General features: G+C 51.2%; 2 protein-coding genes across 34 annotated transcripts in view; one reads left to right on the top strand and one right to left on the bottom strand.

Annotated features, from left to right (window-relative positions):
- LOC141145703 (uncharacterized) overlaps window positions 1-18,306 on the top strand; it is a 353,511-nt gene that overhangs the window by 64,225 nt on the left and 270,980 nt on the right. The gene's annotated exons all lie outside the window — the stretch shown is intronic.
- The window catches only part of LOC141145706 (uncharacterized), a 28,208-nt gene that overhangs the window by 4,719 nt on the left and 5,183 nt on the right, over window positions 1-18,306 (bottom strand). For 32 of the 33 annotated variants that reach the window (XR_012244615.1, XR_012244602.1, XR_012244614.1 and 29 more), the window contains exons 2-4: window positions 10,727-10,853; window positions 9,197-9,292; window positions 1,221-1,298 (exon numbers count right to left, since the gene is read on the bottom strand). Coding sequence is in view for 2 of the 33 variants with exons in the window: in XM_073632583.1 (XP_073488684.1) it covers window positions 1,221-1,298; window positions 9,197-9,292; window positions 10,727-10,853 (301 nt within the window). In the remaining 31 variants the exon portion in view is untranslated. The other variant, XM_073632585.1, reaches the window with a different exon arrangement.

Genomic DNA, 18,306 nt, shown 5'->3' with positions numbered 1-18,306 from the left:
ATGACACCAATACTGGGGTTTATGATTGCATTCCATGACACCAATGCTGGGGGTTATCATTGCATTCCATGACACCAATACTGGGGGTTATCATTGCATTCCATGACACTAATGCTGGGGGTTATCATTGCATTCCATGACACCAATACTGGGGGTTATCATTGCATTCCATGACACCAATACTGGGGGTTATCATTGCATTCCATGACACTAATGCTGGGGGTTATCATTGCATTCCATGACACTAATGCTGGGGGTTATCATTGCATTCCATGACACTAATGCTGGGGGTTATCATTGCATTCCATGACACTAATGCTGGGGGTTATCATTGCATTCCATGACACCAATACTGGGGGTTATCATTGCATTCCATGACACTAATGCTGGGGGTTATCATTGCATTCCATGACACTAATGCTGGGGGTTATCATTGCATTCCATGACACTAATGCTGGGGGTTATGATTGCATTCCATGACACTAATGCTGGGGGTTATGATTGCATTCCATGACACTAATGCTGGGGGTTATCATTGCATTCCATGACACTAATGCTGGGGGTAATCATTGCATTCCATGACACTAATGCTGGGGGTTATCATTGCATTCCATGACACTAATGCTGGGGGTAATCATTGCATTCCATGACACTAATACTGGGGGTTATGATTGCATTCCATGACACTAATGCTGGGGGTTATCATTGCATTCCATGACACCAATACTGGGGGTTATGATTGCATTCCATGACACTAATGCTGGGGGTTATCATTGCATTCCATGACACTAATGCTGGGGGTTATCATTGCATTCCATGACACTAATGCTGGGGGTTATCATTGCATTCCATGACACTAATGCTGGGGGTTATCATTGCATTCCATGACACTAATGCTGGGGGTTATTAAACTTCAGGAGGCATTGAATATGCTGCATAAGATGCAGGGGGAGGAGAGTTTCTGGGTTCAGGTGGGTTGCAGCCCATCCATTATGAACTGTCAGGATTGAGGCTGTGAGGGATGGGAGGGGCTCTGCACACTAACCAATGGGCAATCACCGAGTCAGTTGATGGGGGTCATATGACTGGCCCACCCACTAGGGTAGGGATGAGGATGGGGATGGGGATGCTCCCTATAGCTCTGTCCAGACAAACACGATGGATTAACCCTTTCACTGACAGACACCTCTAGAAGTCTCTCCGTCCTTCCTGCCTCTTACCGATAAAGCTGTACTCCTGCCGGCCAGACACCAGAGACCCCTCCCCCTCCTTTATAATGATATTGAAGTCAGGGACACCTACAGAGGGAGAAATATACTAATATCAGTAATTATCCCGATACCCGGCCTGTCAATCTCTTCCCACCCATCCTCAAATCACCGCCCATCCCCCCACTCCCAACACTCCCACTACCCAACCTGTCCATCTCTTCCCATCCATCCTCCAATCACCGCCCATCCCCCCACTCCCCAACACTCCCACTACCCAACCTGTCCATCTCTTCCCATCCATCCTCCAATCACCGCCCATCCCCCCACTACCCAACACTCCCACTACCCAACCTGTCCATCTCTTCCCATCCATCCTTCAATCACCGCCCATCCCCCCACTCCCCAACACTCCCACTACCCAACCTGTCCATCTCTTCCCATCCATCCTTCAATCACCGCCCATCCCCCCACTACCCAACACTCCCACTACCCAACCTGTCCATCTCTTCACACCCATCAACCAATCACCGCCCATCCCCCACTACCCAACACTCCCACTACCCAACCTGTCCATCTCTTCACACCCATCAACCAATCACCGCCCATCCCCCCACTCCCCAACACTCCCACTACCCAACCTGTCCATCTCTTCCCACCCATCCTCCAATCACCACCCATCCCCCCACTCCCCAACACTCCCACTACCCAACCTGTCCATCTCTTCCCACCCATCCTCCAATCACCACCCATCCCCCACTCCCCCCATCCTCCAATCACCACCCATCCCCCACTCCCCAACACTCCCACTACCCAACCTGTCCATCTCTTCCCACCCATCCTCCAATCACCACCCATCCCCCACTCCCCCCATCCTCCAATCACCACCCATCCCCCACTCCCCAACACTCCCACTACCCAACCTGTCCATCTCTTCCCACCCATCCTCCAATCACCACCCATCCCCCCACTCCCCAACACTCCCACTACCCAACCTGTCCATCTCTTCCCACCCATCCTCCAATCACCACCCATCCCCCACTCCCCCCCATCCTCCAATCACCACCCATCCCCCACTCCCCAACACTCCCACTACCCAACCTGTCCATCTCTTCCCATCCATCCTCCAATCACCGCCCATCCCCCCACTACCCAACACTCCCACTACCCAACCTGTCCATCTCTTCCCACCCATCCTCCAATCACCACCCATCCCCCACTCCCCCCATCCTCCAATCACCACCCATCCCCCACTCCCCAACACTCCCACTACCCAACCTGTCCATCTCTTCCCACCCATCAACCAATCACCACCCATCCCCCCACTACCCAAGACTCCCACTACCCAACCTGTCCATCTCTTCCCACCCATCCTCCAATCACCACCCATCCCCCCACTCCCCAACACTCCCACTACCCAACCTGTCCATCTCTTCCCACCCATCCTCCAATCACCACCCATCCCCCACTCCCCCCATCCTCCAATCACCACCCATCCCCCACTCCCCAACACTCCCACTACCCAACCTGTCCATCTCTTCCCATCCATCCTCCAATCACCACCCATCCCCCCACTACCCAACACTCCCACTACCCAACCTGTCCATCTCTTCCCATCCATCAACGAATCACCACCCATCCCCCACTACCCAACCTGTCCATCTCTTCCCATCCATCCTCCAATCACCACCCATCCCCCCACTCCCCAACACTCCCACTACCCAACCTGTCCATCTCTTCCCACCCATCCTCCAATCACCACCCATCCCCCACTCCCCCCATCCTCCAATCACCACCCATCCCCCACTCCCCAACACTCCCACTACCCAACCTGTCCATCTCTTCCCATCCATCAACGAATCACCACCCATCCCCCACTACCCAACCTGTCCATCTCTTCCCACCCATCCTCCAATCACCACCCATCCCCCCACTCCCCAACACTCCCACTACCCAACCTGTCCATCTCTTCCCACCCATCCTCCAATCACCACCCATCCCCCACTCCCCCCATCCTCCAATCACCACCCATCCCCCACTCCCCAACACTCCCACTACCCAACCTGTCCATCTCTTCCCATCCATCCTCCAATCACCACCCATCCCCCCACTACCCAACACTCCCACTACCCAACCTGTCCATCTCTTCCCATCCATCAACGAATCACCACCCATCCCCCACTACCCAACCTGTCCATCTCTTCCCACCTATCCTCCAATCACCACCCATCCCCCCACTCCCCAACACTCCCATTACCCAACCTGTCCATCTCTTCCCATCCATCCTCCAATCACCACCCATCCCCCCACTCCCCAACACTCCCACTACCCAACCTGTCCATCTCTTCCCACCCATCAACCAATCACCACCCATCCCCCCACTCCCCAACACTCCCACTACCCAACCTGTCCATCTCTTCCCATCCATCCTCCAATCACCACCCATCCCCCCACTACCCAACCTGTACATCTCTTCCCATCTATCCTCCAATCACCGCCCGTTCCACCGCTCCCCAACACTCCCACTACCCAACCTGTCCATCTCTTCCCATCCATCCTCCAATCACCACCCATCCCCCCACTCCCCAACACTCCCACTACCCAACCTGTCCATCTCTTCACACCCATCAACCAATCACCACCCATCCCCCACTACCCAACACTCCCACTACCCAACCTGTCCATCTCTTCCCATCCATCCTCCAATCACCACCCATCCCCCCACTCCCCAACACTCCCACTACCCAACCTGTCCATCTCTTCACACCCATCAACCAATCACCGCCCATCCCCCCACTACCCAACACTCCCACTACCCAACCTGTCCATCTCTTCCCATCCATCCTCCAATCACCGCCCATCCCCCCACTACCCAACACTCCCACTACCCAACCTGTCCATCTCTTCCCATCCATCCTCCAATCACCACCCATCCCCCCACTACCCAACCTGTCCATCTCTTCCCACACATCAACCAATCACCACCCATCCCCCCGCTCCCCAACACTCCCACTACCCAACCTGTCCGTCTCTTCCCACCCATCAACCAATCACCACCCATCCCCCCACTCCCCAACACTCCCACTACCCAACCTGTCCATCTCTTCCCATCCACCCTCCAATCACCACCCATCCCCCACTACCCAACACTCCCACTACCCAACCTGTCCATCTCTTCCCATCCACCCTCCAATCACCACCCATTCCCCCACTACCCAACACTCCCACTACCCAACCTGTCCATCTCTTCCCATCCATCCTCCAATCACCACCCATCCTCCCACTACCCAACACTCCCACTACCCAACCTGTCCATCTCTTCCCATCCACCCTCCAATCACCACCCATCCCCCCACTCCCCAACACTCCCACTACCCAACCTGTCCATCTCTTCCCATCCACCCTCCAATCACCACCCATCCCCCCACTCCCCAACACTCCCACTACCCAACCTGTCCATCTCTTCCCATCCACCCTCCAATCACCGCCCATCCCCCCACTCCCCAACACTCCCACTACCCAACCTGTCCATCTCTTCCCATCCATCCTTCAATCACCGCCCATCCCCCCACTCCCCAACACTCCCACTACCCAACCTGTCCATCTCTTCCCATCCATCCTTCAATCACCACCCATCCCCCCACTCCCCAACACTCCCACTACCCAACCTGTCCATCTCTTCCCATCCATCCTCCAATCACCACCCATCCTCCCACTACCCAACACTCCCACTACCCAACCTGTCCATCTCTTCCCATCCACCCTCCAATCACCACCCATCCCCCCACTCCCCAACACTCCCACTACCCAACCTGTCCATCTCTTCCCATCCATCCTCCAATCACCACCCATCCTCCCACTACCCAACACTCCCACTACCCAACCTGTCCATCTCTTCCCATCCACCCTCCAATCACCACCCATCCCCCCACTCCCCAACACTCCCACTACCCAACCTGTCCATCTCTTCCCACCTATCTTCCAATCACCACCCATCCCCCCACTCCCCAACACTCCCACTACCCAACCTGTCCATCTCTTCACACCCATCAACCAATCACCACCCATCCCCCCACTCCCCAACACTCCCACTACCCAACCTGTCCATCTCTTCACACCCATCAACCAATCACCACCCATCCCCCACTACCCAAGACTCCCACTACCCAACCTGTCCATCTCTTCCCATCCATCCTCCAATCACCGCCCATCCCCCCACTCCCCAACACTCCCACTACCCAACCTGTTCATCTCTTCCCACACATCAACCAATCACCACCCATCCCCCCGCTCCCCAACACTCCCACTACCCAACCTGTCCATCTCTTCACACCCATCAACCAATCACCACCCATCCCCCCGCTCCCCAACACTCCCACTACCCAACCTGTCCATCTCTTCCCACCCATTCTCCAATCACCACCCACCCCCCACTACCCAACACTCCCACTACCCAACCTCTCCATCTCTTCCCACCCATCCTCCAATCACCGCCCATCCCCCCACTCCCCACCACTCTCACTACCCAACCTGTCTATCTCTTACCATCCATCCTCCAATCACCGCCCATCCCCCCACTCCCCACCACTCCCACTACCCAACCTGTCCATCTCTTCCCACCCATCCTCCAATCACCACCCATCCCCCCACTCCCCAACACTCCCACTACCCAACCTGTCCATCTCTTCCCACCCATCCTCCAATCACCACCCATCCCCCCACTCCCCAACACTCCCACAACCCAACCTGTCCATCTCTTCCCACCCATCAACCAATCACCACCCATCCCCCCACTCCCCAACACTCCCACTACCCAACCTGTCCATCTCTTCCCACCCATTCTCCAATCACCACCCATCCCCCACTACCCAACACTCCCACTACCCAACCTGTCCATCTCTTCCCACCCATCCTCCAATCACCGCCCATCCCCCCACTCCCCACCACTCTCACTACCCAACCTGTCCATCTCTTCCCACCCATTCTCCAATCACCACCCATCCCCCCACTCCCACTACCCAACCTGTCCATCTCTTCCCATCCATCCTCCAATCACCACCCATCCCCCACTCCCACTACCCAACCTGTACATCTCTTCCCATTTATCCTCCAATCACTGCCCGTTCCACCACTCCCCAACACTCCCACTATCCAACCTGTCCATCCCCTCCCATCTATCCTCCAAACATCGCCCATCCCACCACTCCCCAACACTCCCATTACCCAACCTGTCCATCTCTTTCCACCCATCAACCAATCACCACCCATCCCCCACTCCCACTACCCAACCTGTCCATCTCTTCCCATCCATTCTCCAATCACCACCCATCCCCCCACTCCCCACCACTCCCTCTACCCAACCTGTCCATCTCTTCCCATCCATCCTCCAATCACCACCCATCCCCCACTCCCACTACCCAACCTGTACATCTCTTCCCATCTATCCTCCAATCACCGCCCGTTCCACCACTCCCCAACACTCCCACTACCCAACCTGTCTATCTCCTCCTATCCTCCAATCACACCCCACTGCTCCCCGACACTCCCACTACCCAACCTGTCCATCTCTTCTCATCCATCCTCCAATCACATCCCAGCGCTCCCTGACACTCCCACTATCCAACCTGTCCATCCCCTCCCATCTATCCTCCAAACATCGCCCATCCCAACACTCCCACTACCCAGCCTGTCCACCACTTCCCATCCATTCTCTAAACACCACCCATCCCCCCACTCCCCAACCTTCCCAATACCCAACCTGTCCATCTCCTCCCATCTATCCTCCAATCACCACCTATCTCACCACTCTGACACGCCCACTACCCAACCTGTCCATCTCCTCCCATCTATCCTCCAATCACCACCTATCTCACCACTCTGACACGCCCACTACCCAACCTGTACATCTACTACCATTCATTCTCCAACCACCATCCCTCCCACTGCTCCAAAACACTCCCACTATCTGGTGGCCTGTCCATTTGTCTGCCAATCGCCATCTATTCCACTCTCCAACACTCCTTCTACCTGACCTGGCCATCTCCTCCTATCCATCTCTATCCAGATCTTTCCCAGTGTGCCCCCCCCCCCCATCTAACCATCATAAACCTCGATTATGATATGTCGCCATCTTTCTCTCCCTGTCTGTCCTCCACTCTCAGCCTCCCTTCATCTACCCCCACATCTCTCCTCATCTGTCCTTCAACCCCAACCTAGCCTTCATCTACCACTTCATATATCTCCATCCAGATCACTACTGTCTGTCCTCCATTCTCTTCTTCCCTCCATCTGCTTCTCGATATCTCCATCTAGCATCTTTACCCATCTGTCCTCCACTATCATTTCCCTCCATCTTCCCCCCAATATCTACATTCAGATACCCGCAGTCTGTCCTCCACTTCTATCCTCCCTCCATCTACCCCTAATATCTTCTTCTAGGTACCTGCCTGTCCTCCACTCCCACCTTTTCCTCATCTACATCATAATATCTGCATCCAGATCCTCCCTTCATCTACCCCCAATATCTCCTTTTGGATCTCTCCCCATATGTCCTCCATTTCCATCTTCCCTCTATCAACCCTTAAATCTCCATCTAAATATCTCCCATCTGCCATTTAGATTTCTCTACTTCTGTCCTCCACCCCTATCCTCCATCTATCCCCGATAATATATCCCTCTAATTCTCTCTTTGCCTGTGCTCCACTCTCATACTCCCTCCATCCATCCATTGCCAATATCTCCATCCTCCCTCCATCCATCACCAATATAGTTACATAGTTAGTCTGGTTGAAAAAAGTCCATCTACTTCAACCAATATAATATCTTCATCCTCCCTCCATCTATCGCCAATATTTCCATCCTCTCTCCATCCATCGCCTGTGTCTCCATCCTCCCTCCATCCATCGCCAATATCTCCATCCTCCCTCCATCCATCACCAATATAGTTACATAGTTAATGTGGTTGAAAAAAGTCCATCTACTTCAACCAATATAATATCTCCATCCTCCCTACAGCCATCGCCAGTATCTCCATCCTCCCTACAGCCATCGCCAGCATCTCCATCCTCCCTACAGCCATCACCAGCATCTCCATCCTCCCTACAGCCATCGCCAGCATCTCCATCCTCCCTACAGCCATCGCCAGCATCTCCATCCTCCCTACAGCCATCGCCAGCATCTCCATCCTCCCTACAGCCATCGCCAGTATCTCCATCCTCCCTACAGCCATCGCCAGTATCTCCATCCTCCCTACAGCCATCGCCAGTATCTCCATCCTCCCTACAGCCATCGCCAGTATCTCCATCCTCCCTACAGCCATCGCCAGCATCTCCATCCTCCCTACAGCCATCGCCAGTATCTCCATCCTCCCTACAGCCATCGCCAGTATCTCCATCCTCCCTACAGCCATCGCCAGTATCTCCATCCTCCCTACAGCCATCGCCAGTATCTCCATCCTCCCTACAGCCATCGCCAGTATCTCCATCCTCCCTACAGCCATCGCCAGTATCTCCATCCTCCCTACAGCCATCGCCAGCATCTCCATCCTCCCTACAGCCATCGCCAGTATCTCCATCCTCCCTACAGCCATCGCCAGTATCTCCATCCTCCCTACAGCCATCGCCAGCATCTCCATCCTCCCTACAGCCATCGCCAGCATCTCCATCCTCCCTACAGCCATCGCCAGTATCTCCATCCTCCCTACAGCCATCGCCAGTATCTCCATCCTCCCTACAGCCATCGCCAGCATCTCCATCCTCCCTACAGCCATCGCCAGTATCTCCATCCTCCCTCCATCCATCCATTACCAATAACTCCATCCAGATCTCTCACAACCTGTCCTCCACTCCCATCCTTCCTCTATCTACTCCCCTATATACCAATCTAGGCTTCTCCTTGTCTGTCCTCTACTCCCAATTTCCTTTTATCCACCCCCTCTCCCCACACCTTTCCTTCAATATCTCCATCCATCCTCTCTCCATATGTCTTACCATGGTGGAGTTCCTGGGGAGAGTTTTCTCTTTTTATCAGTTGGGGTGTCTCTTCTGGCACCATTTTAGGGAACCGGAGTCCCTGCAGGAGAAGACCTGAGAAGACAGACAGGAGGGACATCACTGTACTGAGAAGAAGGCCCCCACCATACAGACACAGAAGTCAGTACCCCCCCCTCCCTCGCCACAACCACCACAAAGTTAGCATCAGACTGCCATGTCCATCGTATGTAGAATCTTATTTATACTATAATAGGGGTCACCATCGTTCAGGGTCACCATCATCCAAGACCACCATAATTCAGGGTCACCCTCATTCAAGACCACCATCATTCAGGGTCACTCTCATCCAAGATCACCATCATTAGGAGTCACCCTCATCCAAGACCACCATCATTCGGGGTCGCCATCATCCAAGACCACCATCATTCCGGTTCACCCTAGTCCAAGACCACCATCATTCGTGGTCACCATCATCCTAGACCACCATCATTCCGGTTCACCCTCATCCAAGACCACCATCATTTGGGGGTCACTCTCATTTGGGGTCACCCTCATCCAAGACCACCATCATTTGGGGTCACCCTCATCCAAGACCACCATCATTTGGGGTCACCCTTATTCAGGGTCACCCTCATCCAAGACAAGTCATTCAGGGTCACCCTCATTCACGACAACCATCATTCAGGGTCACCCTCATCCATGACAACCATCATTGGGGGTTACCCTCATCCAAAACCACATTCATTCAGGGTTACCCTCATCCAAGATCACCATCATTAGGGGTCACTCTCATCCAAGACCACCATCATTCGGAGTCCCCTTCATTCAAGACCTCCATCATTCGGAGTCCCCTTCATTCAAGACCACCATGATTTGGGGTCACCCAAATCCAAGACCACCATTTTTAGGGGTCACCACCATCCAAGAACACCATCATTAGGGGTCACCTTCTTTCAAAACCACCATCATTCGGGGTTACCCTTATCCAAAATCACCCTCATTAGGGGTCACTCTTATCCAAGACAATCATTCAGGGTCACCATCATCCAGAAGAACTGTCAACCAGGCTTAGCATCATCCAGGACCACTGCCAGGTTCATCATCATTTATCACTGCTGCCATCTGGGGTTACCAATATCCAGGATGATGGTCACTAAGGGTCATCATAATTCAGGGTCACCATCAGTCAGGGCACCATCATCCGGGGTCATCATCATGCAAAGTCACCATCATCAAGGACCACAATTAGCTGAGGTCCCCATTTAATTCCTGGACTGAGATGGGGGCTCACTGTGACATGTCAGGAATGCATTCAGAGACAGGTCCTCTTTACATACCAGCATCTTTCTTTGGGAGATAATGGACCATTTTTCTGGTGAAATCTGGAAAGATGATTGACTGGACAGATGGCTTGGAGGATTCTTGTACTGGGATCAGGAGGGAGGAAACATTCTCTATTTTGTCTGAAACTGAATTGTCTGCTCCTCTATGATGGCGCCAAACAACCCACCAAGAAGGGCGACTCACCCACTGAGATCACCAACTCCACGTTGTCCTTCATGACCTCTTTGTAGAGCCGGCGCTGCCACTCCTCCAGACACGCCCACTCCTCCTCTGAGAAATACACCGCCACCTCATCGAAGCTCACAGTCATCTGCAAAACACCCAACATGGGGGTCATTCCAATCCTCTGCATCCCATCAAGGGGATCATGAGGGTCAATCCCATCCTTGGGGACCCAACACGGAGAACATGGGGTTCATTCCAATCCCTGGAGTCAAAACATGGAGAAGATGTGGGGGGACATTGCTATCCCTGGGGTCCTATCATAGAGAAGATGTGGGGGACATTCCTATCCCTGGGGTCCTATCATAGAGAAGATGTGGGGGGACATTCCTATCCCTGGGGTCCTATCATAGAGAAGATGTGGGGGGACATTCCTATCCCTGGGGTCCTATCATAGAGAAGATGTGGGGGACATTCCTATCCCTGGGGTCCTATCATAGAGAAGATGTGGGAGCATTCCGATCTCTGGGGTCCTATCATAGAGAAGATGTGGAGGACATTCCTATCCCTGGGGTCCTATCATAGAGAAGATGTGGAGGACATTCCTATCCCTGGGGTCCTATCATAGAGAAGATGTGGAGGACATTCCTATCCCTGGGGTCCTATCATAGAGAAGATGTGGAGGACATTCCTATCCCTGGGGTCCTATCATAGAGAAGATGTGGGGGGGACATTCCTATCCCTGGGGTCCTATCATAGAGAAGATGTGGGGGACATTCCTATCCCTGGGGTCCTATCATAGAGAAGATGTGGGGGACATTCTTATCCCTGGGGTCCTATCATAGAGAAGATGTGGGGGGGACATTCCTATCCCTGGGGTCCTATCATAGAGAAGATGTGGGGGACATTCCTATCCCTGGGGTCCTATCATAGAGAAGATGTGGGGGACATTCTTATCCCTGGGGTCCTATCATAGAGAAGATGTGGGGGGACATTCCTATCCCTGGGGTCCTATCATAGAGAAGATGTGGAGGACATTCCTATCCCTGGAGTCCTATCATAGAGAAGATGTGGAGGACATTCCTATCCCTGGGGTCCTATCATAGAGAAGATGTGGGGGGACATTCCTATCCTTGGGGTCCTATAGTTACATAGTTACATAGTAGGTGAGGGTGAAAAAAGACACAAGTCCATCAAGTCCAACCTATGTGTGTGATTATGTGTCAGTATTACATTACATATCCCTGTATATTGCGGTCATTCAGGTGATTATCTAATAGTTTCTTGAAGCTATCAATGCTCCCCGCTGAGACCACCGCCTGTGGAAGGGAATTCCACATCCTTGCCGCTCTTACAGTAAAGAACCCTCTACGTAGTTTAAGGTTAAACCTCTTTTCTTCTAATTGTAATGAGTGGCCACGAGTCTTATTAAACTCTCTTCTGCGAAAAAGTTTTATCCCTATTGTGGGGTCACCAGTCCGGTATTTGTAAATTGAAATCATATCCCCTCTCAAGCGTCTCTTCTCCAGAGAGATTAAGTTCAGTGCTCGCAACCTTTCCTCATAACTAAGATCCTCCAGACCATTTATTAGCTTTGTTGCCCTTCTTTGTACTCGCTCCATTTCCAGTACATCCTTCCTGAGGACTGGTGACCAGAACTGGACAGCATACTCCAGGTGCGGCCGGACCAGAGTCTTGTAGAGCGGGAGAATTATCGTTTTATCTCTGGAGTTGATCCCCCTTTTAATGCCAATATTCTGTTTGCTTTATTAGCAGCAGCTTGGCATTGCATGTCATTGCTGAGCCTATCATCTACTAGGACCCCCAGGTCCTTTTCCATCCTAGATTCCCCCAGAGGTTCTCCCCCCAGTCTATAGATTGACTTCAGATTTTTACCACCCAAATGCATTATTTTACATTTTTCTACATTGAACCTCATTTGCCATGTAGTCGCCCACCCCATTAATTTGTTCAGATCTTTTTGCAAGATTTCCACATCCTGCGGAGAAGTTATTGCCCTGCTTAGCTTAGTATCGTCTGCAAATACAGAGATTGAACTGTTTATCCCATCCTCCAGGTCGTTTATGAACAAATTAAATAGGATTGGTCCCAGCACAGAACCCTGGGGAACCCCACTACCCACCCCTGACCATTCTGAGTACTCCCCATTTATCACCACCCTCTGAACTCGCCCTTGTAGCCAGTTTTCAATCCATGTACTCACCCTATGGTCCATGCCAATGGACCTTATTTTGTACAGTAAACGTTTATGGGGAACTGTGTCAAATGCTTTTGCAAAATCCAGATACACCACGTCTACGGACCTTCCTTTATCTAGATGGCAACTCACCTCCTCATAGAAGGTTAATAGATTGGTTTGGCAAGAACGATTCTTCATGAATCCATGCTGATTACTGCTAATGATATCGTTCTTATTACTAAAATCTTGTATATAGTCCCTTATCATCCCCTCCAAGAGTTTACATACTATTGATGTTAGGCTAACTGGTCTGTAATTCCCAGGGATGTTTTTTGGGCCCTTTTTAAATATTGGTGCTACATTGGCTTTTCTCCAATCAGCTGGTACCATTCCAGTCAATAGACTGTCTGTAAAAATTAGGAACAACGGTCTGGCAATCACCTGACTGAGTTCCCTAAGTACCCTCGGATGCAAGCCATCTGGTCCCGGTGATTTATTAATGTTAAGTTTCTCAAGTCTAATTTTAATTCCGTCCTCTGTTAACCATGGAGGTGCTTCCTGTGTTGTGTCATGAGGATAAACACTGCAGTTTTGGTTACTGAAGCCCCCCGATTCACTTGTGAAGACTGAGGAGAAGAATAAATTCAATACCTTTGCCATCTCCCCATCCTTTGTAACCAGATGTCCTTCCTCATTCTTTATGGGGCCAATATGGTCTGTCCTCCCTTTTTTACTGTTTACATACTTAAAGAATTTCTTGGGATTTTTTTTGCTCTCCTCCGCTATGTGTCTTTCATGTTCTATCTTAGCCAACCTAATTGCACCCTTACATTTCTTATTGCATTCTTTATAAATTCTGAATGCTGTGGATGATCCCTCAACCTTGTATTTTTTGAAGGCCTTCTCCTTTGCTTTTATATGCATTTTTACATTGGAGTTAAGCCATCCAGGATGTTTGTTCGCTCTTTTAAATTTATTACCCAATGGGATACATTGGCTAATGCCCTTATTTAATATGCTCTTAAAGCAAACCCATCTCTCCTCCGTATTCTTTGTTCCTAATATTTTATTCCAATTTATGCCTTTTAGCAAGGTTTGTAGTTTAGGGAAGTTGGCTCTTTTGAAATTCAGTGTCTTTGTGTTCCCTTCATGTCTCCTATTTGTGTGATTTATACTGAAACTAATTGACCTGTGATCGCTGTTACCTAAATTGCCCCGTATTTCCACATCTGTTATCAGGTCTGTACTGTTGGTAATCAGTAGATCTAGTAATGTTTTATTTCTAGTTGGTGCGTCTACCATCTGACCCATAAAATTGCCCTGCAAGACACTAAGGAACTGGCGAGCCTTAAATGAATGCGCGGTTCCCTCCGCCCAGTCTATGTCTGGATAATTAAAATCCTCCATTATGATAACACTTCCCATCCTTGCTGCTAATCCAATTTGTGATAGGAGATCCGTCTCCACTTCCTCCCTCAGGTTAGGGGGCCTATAGCATACTCCCAGTATTATTTTCCCCTTAGCTTCATCCCTTTGGAGCTCTACCCATAAAGATTCCACCTCCTCCCTAGCCCCCTCAGTGATGTCATCTCTCACATTCACTGTGGGGGGGACATTCCTATCCCTGGGGTCCTATCATAGAGAAGATGTGGGGGGGACATTCCTATCTCTGGGGTCCTATCATAGAGAAGATGTGGAGGACATTCCTATCCCTGGGGTCCTATCATAGAGAAGATGTGGGGGGGACATTCCTATCCCTGGGGTCCTATCATAGAGAAGATGTGGGGGACATTCCTATCCCTGGGGTCCTATCATAGAGAAGATGTGGGGACATTCCTATCCCTGGGGTCCTATCATAGAGAAGATGTGGAGGACATTCTTATCCCTGGGGTCCTATCATAGAGAAGATGTGGAGGACATTCCTATCCCTGGGATCCTATCATAGAGAAGAAGATGTGGAGGACATTCCTATCCCTGGGGTCCTATCATAGAGAAGATGTGGGGGACATTCCTATCCCTGGGGTCTTATCATAGAGAAGATGTGAGGACACATCCCTATCCCTGGAGTCCTATCATAGAGAAGATGTGGGGGACATTCCTATCCCTGGGGTCCTATCATAGAGAAGTTGTGGAGGACATTCTTATCCCTGGGGTCCTATCATAGAGAAGATGTGGGGTCCTATCATAGAGAAGATGTGGGGGGGGGGGACATTCCTATCCCTGGGATCCTATCATAGAGAAGATGTGGGGATATTCCTATCCCTGGGGTCCTATCATAGAGAAGATGTGGGGGGACATTCCTATCCCTGGGGTCCTATCATAGAGAAGATGTGGGGGGGACATTCCTATCCCTGGGGTCCTATCATAGAGAAGATGTGGGGGGGACATTCCTATCCCTGGGATCCTATCATAGAGAAGAAGATGTGGGGGACATTCTTATCCCTGGGGTCCTATCATAGAGAAGATGTGGAGGACATTCCTATCCCTGGGGTCCTATCATAGAGAAGATGTGGGGGACATTCCTATCCCTGGGATCCTATCATAGAGAAGAAGATGTGGGGGGACATTCCTATCCCTGGGATCCTATCATAGAGAAGAAGATGTGGGGGACATTCTTATCCCTGGGGTCCTATCATTGAGAAGATGTGGAGGACATTCCTATCCCTGGGGTCCTATCATAGAGAAGATGTGGGGGACATTCCTATCCCTGGGGTCCTATCATAGAGAAGATGTGGGGGACATTCCTATCCCTGGGGTCCTATCATAGAGAAGATGTGGAGGACATTCCTATCCCTGGAGTCCTATCATAGAGAAGATGTGGGGGACATTCCTATCCCTGGGGTCCTATCATAGAGAAGATGTGGAGGACATTCTTATCCCTGGGGTCCTATCATAGAGAAGATGTGGGGACATTCCTATCCCTGGGGTCCTATCATAGAGAAGATGCGGGGGACATTCCTATCCCTGGGGTCCTATCATAGAGAAGATGTGGGGGGGACATTCCTATCCCTGGGATCCTATCATAGAGAAGATGTGGGGACATTCCTATCCCTGGGGTCCTATCATAGAGAAGATGTGGGGACATTCCTATCCCTGGGGTCCTATCATAGAGAAGATGTGGGGGGACATTCCTAGACCTGGGGTCCTATCATAGAGAAGATGTGGGAGGGACATTCCTATCCCTGGGGTCCTATCATAGAGAAGATGTGGGGACATTCCTATCCCTGGGGTCCTATCATAGAGAAGATGTGGGGGGGACATTCCTATCCCTGGGGTCCTATCATAGAGAAGATGTGGGGGGGACATTCCTATCCCTGGGGTCCTATCATAGAGAAGATGTGGGAGGGACATTCCTATCCCTGGGGTCCTATCATAGAGAAGATGTGGGGGGGACATTCCTATCCCTGGGGTCCTATCATAGAGAAGATGGGGGGGACATTCCTATCCCTGGGGTCCTATCATAGAGAAGATGTGGGGGACATTCCTATCCCTGGGGTCCTATCATAGAGAAGATGTGGGGGACATTCCTATCCCTGGGGTCCTATCATAGAGAAGATGTGGGGACATTCCTATCCCTGAGGTCCTATCATAGAGAAGATGCGGGGGGACATTCCTATCCCTGGGGTCCTATCATAGAGAAGATGCGGGGGGACATTCCTATCCCTGGGGTCCTATCATAGAGAAGATGTGGGGGACATTCCTATTCCTGGGGTCCTATCATAGAGAAGATGTGGGGGACATTCCTATCTCTGGGGTCCTATCATAGAGAAGATGTGGGGGACATTCCTATCCCTGGGGTCCTATCATAGAGAAGATGTGGGGGACATTCCTATCCCTGGAGTCCTATCATAGAGAAGATGTGGGGAACATTCCTATCCCTGGGGTCCTATCATAGAGAAGATGTGGGGGACATTCCTATCCCTGGGGTCCTATCATAGAGAAGATGTGGAGGACATTCCTATCCTTGGGGTCCTATCATAGAGAAGATGTGGAGGACATTCCTATCCCTGGGGTCCTATCATAGAGAAGATGTGGAGGACATTCTTATCCCTGGGGTCCTATCATAGAGAAGATGTGGGAGGGACATTCCTATCCCTGGGGTCCTATCATAGAGAAGATGTGGGGACATTCCTATCCCTGGGGTCCTATCATAGAGAAGATGTGGGGGGGACATTCCTATCCCTGGGGTCCTATCATAGAGAAGATGTGGGGGGGACATTCCTATCCCTGGGGTCCTATCATAGAGAAGATGTGGGGGGACATTCCTATCCCTGGGGTCCTATCATAGAGAAGATGTGGGGGGGACATTCCTATCCCTGGGGTCCTATCATAGAGAAGATGTGGGGGGACATTCCTATCCCTGGGGTCCTATCATAGAGAAGATGTGGGGACATTCCTATCCCTGGGGTCCTATCATAGAGAAGATGTGGGGGGACATTCCTATCCCTGGGGTCCTATCATAGAGAAGATGTGGAGGACATTCCTATCCCTGGGATCCTATCATAGAGAAGAAGATGTGGAGGACATTCCTATCCCTGGGGTCCTATCATAGAGAAGATGTGGGGGACATTCCTATCCCTGGGGTCCTATCATAGAGAAGATGTGAGGACACATCCCTATCCCTGGAGTCCTATCATAGAGAAGATGTGGGGGACATTCCTATCCCTGGGGTCCTATCATAGAGAAGTTGTGGAGGCCATTCTTATCCCTGGGGTCCTATCATAGAGAAGATGTGGGGTCCTATCATAGAGAAGATGTGGGGGGGGGGGGACATTCCTATCCCTGGGATCCTATCATAGAGAAGATGTGGGGATATTCCTATCCCTGGGGTCCTATCATAGAGAAGATGTGGGGGGACATTCCTATCCCTGGGGTCCTATCATAGAGAAGATGTGGGGGGGACATTCCTATCCCTGGGGTCCTATCATAGAGAAGATGTGGGGGGGACATTCCTATCCCTGGGATCCTATCATAGAGAAGAAGATGTGGGGGACATTCTTATCCCTGGGGTCCTATCATAGAGAAGATGTGGAGGACATTCCTATCCCTGGGGTCCTATCATAGAGAAGATGTGGGGGACATTCCTATCCCTGGGATCCTATCATAGAGAAGAAGATGTGGGGGGACATTCCTATCCCTGGGATCCTATCATAGAGAAGAAGATGTGGGGGACATTCTTATCCCTGGGGTCCTATCATTGAGAAGATGTGGAGGACATTCCTATCCCTGGGGTCCTATCATAGAGAAGATGTGGGGGACATTCCTATCCCTGGGGTCCTATCATAGAGAAGATGTGGGGGACATTCCTATCCCTGGGGTCCTATCATAGAGAAGATGTGGAGGACATTCCTATCCCTGGAGTCCTATCATAGAGAAGATGTGGGGGACATTCCTATCCCTG

This window comes from Aquarana catesbeiana, linkage group LG05 (genome assembly GCF_042186555.1).
Source record: "Aquarana catesbeiana isolate 2022-GZ linkage group LG05, ASM4218655v1, whole genome shotgun sequence".
Taxonomy (NCBI): Eukaryota; Metazoa; Chordata; class Amphibia; order Anura; family Ranidae; genus Aquarana; species Aquarana catesbeiana.
Note: the sequence above shows the minus strand (reverse complement) of the source record. Positions and strands in the feature narration are given on the sequence as shown.